General features: G+C 35.0%; 1 protein-coding gene across 2 annotated transcripts in view; it reads left to right on the forward strand.

Moving 5' to 3' along the window:
• superdeath (Suppressor of ER stress-induced death) overlaps positions 1-10,951 on the forward strand; it is a 50,730-nt gene extending 39,779 nt beyond the window's left edge. For both annotated transcript variants that reach the window (XM_076618363.1, XM_033343821.2), the window contains 2 exons: positions 1,147-1,228; positions 8,765-10,951. In XM_076618363.1, the coding sequence (XP_076474478.1) occupies positions 1,147-1,228; positions 8,765-8,914 (232 nt within the window). In that variant the 3' untranslated portion in view covers positions 8,915-10,951. The remainder of the gene's footprint in view (positions 1-1,146; positions 1,229-8,764) is intronic.
• Positions 10,952-12,452: the final 1,501 nt, after the last annotated feature.

The raw sequence follows: 12,452 nt of genomic DNA on the forward strand, positions 1-12,452 counted from the left end.
TATTATGTATAAACGAGACAAGCTTGGATAAAGCTCTGTGCATAGCTGCATATGCAAGGCTGTAAGAAATATTTGCTATAATCAAACTAAAAATAAATATCATCAATGTATTGGGTTTGGATTTAGGTTAGCTACCTTAATCTGGCAGTTAGGGACGCTCAATTCTCGACAGAATTCACTATAATGATGCCGATAACTTTTTGTGAATATCTCGGAAACTATGGCCGACCGGAAGTTACATGTACAGAAAAGAGTTGTCCGAAATATTGATTTCTACGGCATATTCAAAAATCATCAAAATTGGAAAGAATTGTAGCTTTTCTACAGTTTCAACCAGGAAAGTACAGAGTGAAGTCATGAAAAACTCAATGCTTGTCGAAATATGTAACATTTCTTGAACAGTTACAACAAATACTCAATCTCTCTATTATCGGATTCTAAACATTTTGCGCTCCTTTTTTTACATTTTCCATTATAATGTTCATTTGTTCAGCACTCATACTTAAAGAATTCTCTTTAATTTGTTCCTTTAAGTCATCTATTGAAATAAAAGATTCTGTATACACAACATATACCCTGCTTAAAAAAAAAACCCTACAAGAAAAAATTCTATCTGCAATAGAAATAGGGGTATAGTCCGGCCTAGGTACTAAACATATTCTAAATAGCTATCTTAAACGTGTAATAAGTAAAACGTATAATAAAGTCTATGATAGGTATTAAAGATAGTCTTACTGAACATTATCATAATGAAAAATTACCTTGCTTAAATATTTGTATAACCTCTATGAAATATATATTGTACTTTAATTAAATATCTTGTAGTTCCTATATGTAGACTTTTAATTTTGTTTCAAACTTTTTCATTATGCCTAATATTATATACATCTTTTTATATGTAACAGGTAATTTATAAATAATTTACATTGTTCGAGTTCGGTGAATCAACCTATAAAACAAAATTAATAATGACCATTCATTTCATTTCTTCCTAAATCATACGAAATTTTTAATTACAATATATATTTTAAACACATATTTTATCAATTTCTTTTGATATCTGTTAACCGTTACTTTACAAATAATTCATTTTATTAAGTAAGTTTACAAGTATAATTGCAATAAAATCTTTATTCTCTGTTTTAGCTTCGGAACATCATTAATGACGATGAACAATATAGTAAAATCAGCAACCAGCGGTATTAACACCAAATATGACCTTAAAGATGTAAGTCCAAAAATATAACACAATATAATAAAAATAGAATAATGTAAATAAATTTAAAAAGTGTGATAAAATCCTGCTTTTGCCTGCAATGTGACATTTCAGAGATCTGAACGAATTTCAATTTTGTTAGTGATCCAGGTTTATAAAAATTCATTGCAAATCAGTTCACTAGAAAATATAATTATTATCGTAAAAAGTGGCCCGTAATGATTTGTTAATATGATTCTAAAGAGTAACTTTCTTCATTTATTTCATTTCTTTTGGCAGATATATTAAATCGAGATCTTCTCGTGAAATTGTTGTGTATGTATTGTTATTTGTTATCATTTCGACACTACTTTAATTATTGGGAGAACGAGTAGCTTATGCCACAAGAATTATAATGGCAGTGATTCGACATGTAGCCACTCATAATTTTTGAGATATGTATTAAGAAAAATATATTAGTGCATACTACTACGTTACATTCTGCCTATACATACATATACATATATGACTGCGTACAAAACAGCGAAGCGACTATTGCGTCACTTTACAGTTATATATGTATGTAATATCGTGATGGAATATATTTACAATGAATGGATGATACAGGTGTTAATCAGACAGAAAAACGATAGTTGTTCAACATGAACTAATCGCAGCAAACGTATAATAAACAACACAACTAAATAATTAATCAAAGACTCGACTTTCATAAACGCAATCAACACTCTCTCGGCAACGCAACTCGCAATCATTTTTGATTCGTTTCTCGTCCCTTGGCAACCGCTCGTGGTCAAGATCACGTAGGCCTCCTCTTTCCAAAACTACACGATCGAAACGAACGCCTCGGCTTTCGCGACATTCTACGCGGTTCACCCGCCAACTTCCAGGCCCCTCGCTCGCGATACTACATGTATATGTATGTATAGAGAGAGTGCAATGTAATAGTACTAATATATTTTTTATGATATGTACATATTTCGAAAACTATGAGTTTACTATACTTCCGTCCACATTCATCGTAATTTTTGACATTGAAGCTTTCGATCAAGGTATCATAGGGCATACTAGTCGTTGTCCCAATAATTAAAGCGGAACCTAGAAGTAGGATCATACACAACTATATGCAATTTTAATATCTTTTACTTTAAAGATAGAAGTATAAGTAACGTAATAAACAAATATGGTAACAATTTAGAAATTTGCTCTTATTATCGACTTCGATGATTTTTGAATATGTTGTCGAGGGCATGATTCTGGCTAACTTTTTACTATATATGTTACCACCACTTAGCTCTAGTTTCCGAGATATTCGCGAAAAACTGTCGTTACTAGTCCATTCAATCCTCTATTGTGTATAATTACCTGTGTGTATCTGCGACACAAAACAAGTTTAGCCTGCATGTTTGCCGCTTTATAATCTGCCTACATTCATCAGCTAACGATCTCTTTACCTTTATATCATACTTTACTAATGAGAACAAACAGCTTCTACCAAAATTTCGTTTATAACTGCATATGCGTGATTCTATGAAATGTCGCCGAAAATTTTATTTCAGCACAGATCTCCGTTATTATTTTTTATTCAATGCGCTATTATTTTCGTAATCAACATATTATTTTACGCAAGCGTTGCCCTTCTCTTCGTGGCGGCCGAATTGAAAAAAGTTACTCAAACCCAACACAAGGTGATCATAGTTTAATTGTAGAAGAAACTGTAGAATGGGTACATTTCCTCTGATTTCGATGATTTTCGAATATGTTGCAAAGCTTAACATTTTGAATAACATTTTATTTACATATAACTGTCAATCTACTATTGTTTCTAAAATATTCGCAAAAATCTGTCGATGCCACTACGGTGAGTTCTGCTTGCAATTGTGCATCCATGACATTTGTATTAGTTGCCAGTGACGAAGTAGAATGATCCGATCGAAACCTAACACCTAACTTCAGTTTATGTAGACAAACGAGAGTGAGGCGATCTGGGATGAAGCTTTGTGCATAACTGCATGTGTGAGATTGTAAAAAATATCAGTTATGGTTCAATTAAAAATGAATAATCATCAATGTATTGGGTTTGAGTTTAGGATACATTTTCCAGTCGGGCCGTCCTGTGACAGTCGACAATACTTAAAATGGATAAAATAATAGAAATTAATTTGTAGAAATAATAGGTGAATGAATAATTTTTTTTTATTATTTAATTTGTACTTTACTATTTGTTTAGCTGGACATTTGATAAATTTTTCTAACTTAATTACTAAATAACATGTGGATGGCTACCCCCAGCGGGATACCCATCTTCGAGTTTGACTATTTTATTCCTTCAGTAAGATCAGTGGGGCGTTTTCTTCTTAGTCTTCTTTTTATATAGGTTTTGGTCATTTCAGCACCCAGCAGGTTTGAATGTGTTGCCGATCTTTCAATATATTTTTCTGCGTACCTGCCAATTTCTTTTTTGACCTTTGGTATTTTTAAGTCTTTGCGTATATCCTCGTTTCTGACAAATCATGGGGTGTTGACTATTGTTCTCAGTATCTTCGATTGTAGCGACTCTAGTTTATTTATATGGCTCATTGCTGCTGTCCCCCATAGTAGTATTCCGTACGTCCAAATTGGTTTTATTATCGTTTTGTAAATTTTTAATTCATTTTCTATGTTGAGTTTAGAATTTCGGCTGGTCAACCGGTACATGTGTCTTCTTTTTATCCGTATTTTGTCTATAACTGATTTAATATGTTGCTTCCACGTAAGTTATGAGTCTAAGTGGAGTCCTAGATATTTAACTTGCTTTGTTTGTGTTACATGCCTGCCATTCAATTGAATATTTAGCGGTTTCCATTTTTATAGTTTAAATGTAATATGTTTGCATTTACTAGGGTTTACTTTTATTTGTTTATCTTGCAGCCATTTTTCTATTTTTGCGATATGCTCTTGTAGTCATGTGACTGCTGTTTCTGGATTAATGTGCCTGACTAGTATAGTCACATCGTCCACCAATGTCAGTATCTTGCTATTGGTAGTTGTTGATATGTTGGCTGTGTATAGTGCGTATAATATTAGCCCTACGACACTTCCTTGCGGTACCCCTGCATTATTGTCTTTAACATCAGAATATGTGTCCCTTATTTTTAATACAAAGGTTCTATTGCTGAGGTATGATTTGAGTAAGTGGTAGATTTGTTCCGGGAAATGTTCTTTGATTGTTTGTAAGTGGCTTTCATGGTTCACTTTATCAAATGCTTTCTCAATGTCCATGAAGAGGGCTGTACAGTATTGTTTCTTTTCTATTGCTAGTAAAATTTCGTTGACGAGCCTGTACATTTGCTCTATCGTAGAGTGTTTGTTTGAGTGAATAATTGACATTATTTTATGAAACAGAATAATTGTTACTATTGTATGTAAACGTTGCCGGTCACCTCGCAGTGGCCGGGTTAAAAAAGTTTTCCCAGACCCTTACCCGATGCATTGATAACATTCAATCCAATTCTCGCTGTTACTAACCAATACTAAATTACATGTACGCTGTTACGGACGCACAATCGTAAGAAGAATACACTGTGGTAGTACCAGCAGCCTTCTACATATATCTTGGAAACTAGGGCCTAACAGTGCAGGTGTAATAGATACAGTTATGTATATATATATGTCGGGTTTACATTATGATTAGGGTTAGGGGCGTAAAACGAATCTTCGTTTGGGTTACACGTTGTCGTTATGCAATAGAGAAGACATTGACTAGTGCAAATACGATTATTATAGAACCGGACAAGTAACCGTGGTAGTTAGGTACTCGAGAAACTAATGACAATGATCCTAGGTTCAATAACGAATCCGCGGTCGACGGGATGATAGATGAACGTACTCACAAAATCTAAGTCGGACGCGTAATATTCACTGGTCGAAAGGGGTTACTCTTTTTCATCGATGACATCGCGAGCGGGAATGACTTTCCCGTCCCGATGATGCCACAGAGGAAAACTATATTGGGGTGTGTCTAAGGACACGAGATCATTGGATTCGTCGAGAAAAGCCTTCGTTCAGAAAGTAAGGAAAATTGGGGTTGCTGCTAATTTGTCAATCTCCGTATCGGTGGTTAGAAAAAGATGCTAGCCGCCCTCGAGGGAAAGTTGCTAGTGGGAGACGCCACTCGTTGAAAAATAGGTCTCCACTATTTTCTCGTAGTTGGGACAAAGACTGTTTGTCTGTTTGAAGGACTTTAGTTGACTAAATCTTAAGATTTATAACGGGCCCTCGAGCTAGCTGAACATGTACTGCGGAGACGCGTCGACATTTGGCAATCATCTTACTCGAGGAATAGGGTCTGCGTGTGGCGAGCTACAGGATAGAGACCGTTGGAATGTTTACTGTCGAGTGTTACAACTATTTCCTTTTTAAGGAGAGCTATAGAATTATTCCATGCCTTTGTTAGACAAAGCGTTCATCCCGTGACCGCGGCTACGTTCAGCGACTGACTGTCGCCTCGAGCCCAAGCTCATTATCACAACTCTCGAACAATTACAATCGGATTGAATAACTACAATTGTTCAATTACAGCTATAGTAGACTCTAGGTTACAATATTGCGGGATTATCCAAAATTCCAAAGACTCCGGTGTTCTTTCATCTCCGACATATATATATATCGGAGAAGGAAAGACAGCGGGATTTCCCGTCCGGAATGTTGGGACAAACCCCAATACACTAGTCCAGACTTTTACTATAGCCGCCCTTAAGTAATAAAAATAAGAAATAGTCTTAATGTTCCAATCTGACTTTATGACGATGGGTTTGGGCTCGAAGTGACATGGCAGGTCACCGGACGAATCCACGGTCCATGGGAGGACTCGTATCAACGTGCTACTCGATTCGGGTAACTTCCCCATAACTCAATCGTCCAACGACTCACTAACTAACTGACTAACTCTAACTCTCACTCTGACTCCTTCAGTCCAAAAGAGGCTGACCTTATATACTCCTGTCCCCGCTTCTCGGTTTAATCTTTGTTTTAAGGAGAGCCATATAATCATTTCATACCTCTGTCAGGTAAAGTTGTTCAGAATCGTGCTCCTAATGACATATTTAAAAATGTGGTCAAACCTCTAAATAATTACCCAAAAAGTGGAATTATCCATCAGACAAATGATAACATGTATTGCCTTTCATTAATATTTAATACTTATTAATATTTGTGCTATTGCATGCCACATTGGTCACGCTTTGACATCAATATGTTTCGTGTGCGAGTTACGTGCGCGAGTTATGTGCTCACGCGTTCGATAATCAATGTCATTGCACTGTAACTTGTTACCCGCCGAATTAATCTTGGGTAACTGATTCACGAGGAAGAGTATTGGTTGCATGGTAGTTACAGCGACCAACGACGCCAAAGGTTATTCTTCGAACGATGAGCAGGTTTTGAATTGTCCCCGACTGCTGAGACAAGATTCATGAAAGCGGATAATTATGTGATATGAAGTGCCTATTGTGACGCGATGTACAGCTGAACGTTACGAATGGTTAATGATATACTCGTCCGTGAATGCGTGTCGATGCCGCTTGCAATCGAAAGACCCGCACGCAGCCATTCATTGATTGTTCTCCGATTACTTCATTCCACGAGTGCTTGGAGATATTGTTTGCGCTTGAAAATCTCGCACTGGACTGTCAACTGATCATTTCGACTGATGGAACTCTATGAATGATTGGAGGCATTGACGAGTGAGGAAAGACAGCTGGGAAGACTACCAAGTGATCGTTACGATTGCTGGAATGATTTTGTCTCCACGAATGCTTGAAGTCGAGTCCATAAAAATTTGGAGATAATGATGAGTCAGCAAATACAGATAGAACTGTCCTTTCCAAATGCTGAGAGATTGAAACGATTCTTTGTTCAATGTCCGGAGGGGAAGATATTATCATAGAAGGGAGATTGTGTGAGACTCTCCTCTTTGAAACTTGAGAGAATAATCCATTCTTACTCCACATCTGTTGGGAAAAACGTTAACGATTAAAAGACACTGACGAGACAGAACTAATCGTTTTGAACGATTACACGAGACTGATTCTTTGATATTTATGATGTTGAACTCGTCCGAGCATCCAACAAGACTCGAAACAGAGATCCCGAAAAACACACGTTGATTGGTTTTCACCGAATGCAAAAAATTGCCAATCAGCATTCTTGCTCGCAAGGCATTTTCTGCCTTTCGTGCGCTCGATGCGCTCGAAGTCCTCAGCGGGAAATGCCGCGTTTATGACGCACTCGGCCATCGAAGCTACAATAGACATAGAAAATTAAAAATACTACGACGAATATTGAAAGAGACCGTTTTAACTGTTAAAATCCCGTTCTCTAAAGTAGTCTCATGATTGCAAAAGTGAGCGTCTTAAATTATTCACGATGATACTCATACTTTTGTTCCTTCGAACACTTCCTCACAGTCCGCTTATCAAAAGGCATCACTGTATTCCCGACTCGAAATCCTTTGCACAAAGTCTCTATTTCTTAGGAATGCAATGTCAATTCGCTTGCCATTTTGCTGGCATACTATTTCATAAATCTTTTAAAACTCTAAACATCATCAACACCTCATAACTCCGCGATTTCGTGTCATTGGCTATCGTCATTCCAGACATTCACTCAAACACCCTTCCATAATTGTTATTGAGTCCTGAGCCCAATCATTAATTACGATAACGCTAAATAGCAGTGGGCTATCGTTACGAAAATGCTTTACCGCTAACAAATATTTATTAGGATTAAGTTCTCCTTCAGCCTTGATTTAATACAAAGGGTTTGATACATTACGATAATATTTATTTTAATTAATGAATTCGTTTTGTAATATTTACAATTATAAATAAACGCTTAATTCGAAAATTTCCCCTTGAATTACCATTAAACTAAAAGAAGATAATTCGTGAATAACAGCTATAAAAACCGAAAACTAAGAATTGCATTATTTACTCTGATCTTCCCCACTTTTATTTTGCTATTTCATTTTGTCGTAAATGTTTCTTTTTTGCCTTATTTAATAGTTTATTTGATATTTAATGGCTTTTTTAAAATAAAAATTAAGTACTTCAAGCTCATAAAAATATTATCATGTTCAGCTGAATATTGTGTTCTATATATACTAATAGAAAATCTCATAAAACTAACAAATATTAGTACGCGAACTCGCGTAGCTTTATTTCGACGTTCGTGCACGTCGACGATTGTACAAAGAATATACTAGGCATCGCAGTCACAAAATGTTTTTGCGACCCACCAGCGCACGACGCCGCACGGGGAAGGACCGAATTTATGGCACCCTAAGTGTTGACGCTTTCTGTTTCCACAGCTGAGAGTGACGAAGGCCAAGCGGCCCTTCAAGGCGTTCAAACTTCACATTTTCCTTCACAATAGTTTTGTCTCGTTAGTTTGTTGGAATGTTACATTGCATTGTGTATTGCAGAAAGATTTAATAATGAAGTATTCGTATGTTCATCAATTTAATTTCTTAAAAATAAGCATATTCTAATAAATATATTTTTTGATATTTAGCTGCTGGAATTTACTAATGAACACAAGGGGGAGTTTGGAAGTGCAACGAGGTCAATACAACAATCGATAGAACAAGCTGAAGCGAACATACGATGGGTGGAAGCCAATCACAATACGATTCAAGATTGGCTAAAAAGAAATACCGCGTAACAATAAAACGAAGCGGATTAGTGTTACATAAATAATTGTAATATCTGCGCGTTATCCAATGGAGCAATTAAAATTGTCGAAGCGAGGACTCCATCCTCACGCGTGCAAATATTTCAAAACATTGTTCGATTATTCGAAAGCATTTTACTCATACGAAAATAATCGCTTTGTCGCTATGGTTAAACGTAGTCCACGAAAAACGACCTATATCTGAAATTTATGAAACAAATATTAAGTGTTTTTTCATGATTTTGTAAATACGTGTTAAATATTAATGTATGTATGTATAATGGAACATTTAGGTATTTGGATAGAAGAGGTTGAATTCTGTCGATGTTATAGTATTTTACGCAAATTCGTGTATAGTAATAATTTAAATATTCTCTTCAAATTATTTAACGGATAAGTTGAATTATTTTTCCTTATAAGACTTCAATGTATCTTTAGTAATAGTTTGTTTCATTAAATTAATCTGAACCTCCATATGTGATTTAAAAGTAACATCATTTATGCATACATACATATCTACAGTATTCGACGATATTAGCATCACGGAAATATTTAAACACTTAACATAAAAAATTTTTATAAATGTACTATGTATTTTATACGATACTTTTCGAAATTTCTTTATATTACACTAAGATACGATTATTGTAATGATATTGGTAAGATGTGAAACCAATCTGAAAATGTATATAGAGATTGCAACACTTTTATCCCAAACAAACATTTAATAAAAAATTAGCATAAAGCAATAATGGCCTTAAACATATAATTAATGTTCATGGCGATTTTACTAATTTCATTCATTATAACTAACAAGTAATTAATTGTTCAAATACTTTTATGATTTTTGCGATATGTATGATATTATAAATATTTTGTAACTTCTGTATACACATGATTTCAGGTACCTTCTGCATTTTATCAATATAATTATGATTGTGCAGTGTCTTATTGCATTGTTAATAAAATGTTAAATTGTTTTGTATTACACATACAATAGACTCCTTCTATGATAAATATTTAATATTCTATGCTAAATACTTTCGTGAACTGTATGTTTGTTAAAACTAACTGCATATAAAATATTAGTATCGGAAGCCTACAATAACGTATTAAATCATAATTTTTTGTTCTCATAAGCCATCATAATTCTGGTTATACAGTGTTAAAATACAATCTTAGCGCAACTTAAATTTCTTCACGAAGGTTTAACGAAGATTCTTGCAATTAATTTTGTATCGTAAATATGCTTCTTGTTATTATTCATTTAAAATCATAGCTGTTATGACCTTTACATGTTATTATAAGTAGACTGTAACATTTCTTTTCGAATTAAAAAAATTAATAAAGGTAAGCAAGAAGAATTAAATGTTTTAGTGAAGAATCGAAAAATTATTGCTTGCAGTAATTATGAATGATAACATTGTGATGGTATTATTACAGGACAATAATATTAAAGCAAAAGTTATATGGAATGAAATTTCAATCGTGGTAGCTTCAAAACATTACTGTTTCTTAACAATTATAATTTCTGTATGATTGACTTTAACGCAACAATTTCCAGGAAAATAATTATTCATTTATACTTAATTTGATAATATCAATGAGTTATTTGTTGCAAGCACGAGTCACTCGAAATTTTGAAATTTTGAAATCACAACTGAAATTGTTTGTTACAATAATTATCGCCAAAGTTGTGGTATGTAACACAAAATTATAGAGACAAATTATGCACAAAATATTTATTACACACTTCCTGTTTCAACGTTTGTTTTTTATTATGCACAATACTTAAAAGAACTTCCTTTTCCTGAGTCTATAAAATGCCGTGTACATTCCATTGGCCATGTAAGTTTTAGAAGATCCGACATGAAATCATGAATCGATGGCTCTTTTTTGTAATTTTTTTTATTTGTAAAATAAGACCTCCGCTATGTGAATATTACACACTGAAAAATTGCTTCTTAAATATTGTACAATAACACTGTATTTTGGTTTCAATATAATAAAATTATATCGGTTTTTGTTCTTGAGTGTGTTATGTATCGTAGATATAATATAGACAATTTTATACAATGTCGTCGTTTTTAATTTCTTTGGTAGTGGTCCATATCTTGGTACGGGATTGGTTCTTTAGTTTCGTTCGTTTAATTAGTTATTGCTTTTTTGGCCACAGTGTCGGCTTTTTTATTTCCAGTTATGTCTTAATGTGAAGGATCCAGATAAGTATCCTTGTGCAGTGTGTTGGTTTTTTGAATGATTTGTACAACTTCGTGTTTCTTTAAATCTTATTTTATTTTTACTACAGATAACGATAGAAACGATGTTTAAAGTTAGACAAGTTGCTAGGGGTAGATACTCGAATTTCCTAATTTCGCATTTTCTTGAGATGGAGCAGGTGGAAAGAAGAAGTAATTGGTGTGTATATGTTTCAAAGAAGAAGAATGTCCAACCCCTACATAAACCTTACATAACCATGTGCGACGTTGGAATATCCGACTAACGGTTCACAAACAATAAAATAATAAAGCGCGTAGAGCTTTAGGAAAGGAAAAGAGTATACTAGTTCCAACAAATTGCATGTCGTTCGATTGTCCTTGGTAATAAATAGCCGTCGTCCCCTTAAATTACTTTTAAAAACTCGAAAGTATCGATACGCGACGGTACGACGTAGCCATACTGTTATGTATCGGCGATTTACATTTTTGTGTTTTAATATATTTATTGGATTTCAGCCGCTAGGGAGCGGAGCTTTTATGTGATTTTGTTTTTAATTGTTTTTTCTGTCCTGAAAACTTGGTCGTAAAACAGGACGCTTCGGTAGTCTACTTTTTGGGTGCTGTGTAACTTTGGGGAGGGGCGGGATGAGAGGGAGCGGGAGGAGGGATGTTAAATAGATTTATTTACAAAATGTACAATATTTACAATGTTTACACCTGTGTTATACGGGGGCAGAATTGAGTTCTGTCGGTTTAATGGTTTTCTCTCTTATTTTATTATGGATTCAGTATCCACCAATATTTTTTTGTATTTTTTCTATGTTTGTCTTTAGTGTCTTTCGGAGGGAGGGCCATGTTGTATCTCCACCTAGTGTCTGCGGTCTGTCCATTTAGGTTTTCTTCGTAAAGTATAGTTTTGATCTGTTACGCCACGAGGCTTACCACGGGCTGTATTTTCTAACCGTCGCTCGCGGTCCTACAACGTCGCAGACGGATCGTCGCGGCTGCCCGGCAAACAAACATTGTAGTGGCAAGCGCACGGTTCATTAAGCAGGGCGACCTCCAGAAACGTCGACTCGTGGGCGTTATTTTACCTCGCGTAAAAGAATGTGGCGTGATCCGAACGTAGTGGGGGGTCGCCTTCCAGAAAAGACGAAAATAATCGAAGGGCGGGCAGTTCCTTCTGACGAGTCAAACGTGACACACCGAACATATCAGACCAATAGCAAACGAATTTATCTAGAGATCAAAGTCGAGTCAAATTTCTGTAACATCTTCATCAGATTATTGTAAAATATATTGTTCTATGT

This window comes from Bombus vancouverensis, chromosome 1 (assembly GCF_051014615.1).
Source record: "Bombus vancouverensis nearcticus chromosome 1, iyBomVanc1_principal, whole genome shotgun sequence".
Taxonomy (NCBI): Eukaryota; Metazoa; Arthropoda; class Insecta; order Hymenoptera; family Apidae; genus Bombus; species Bombus vancouverensis.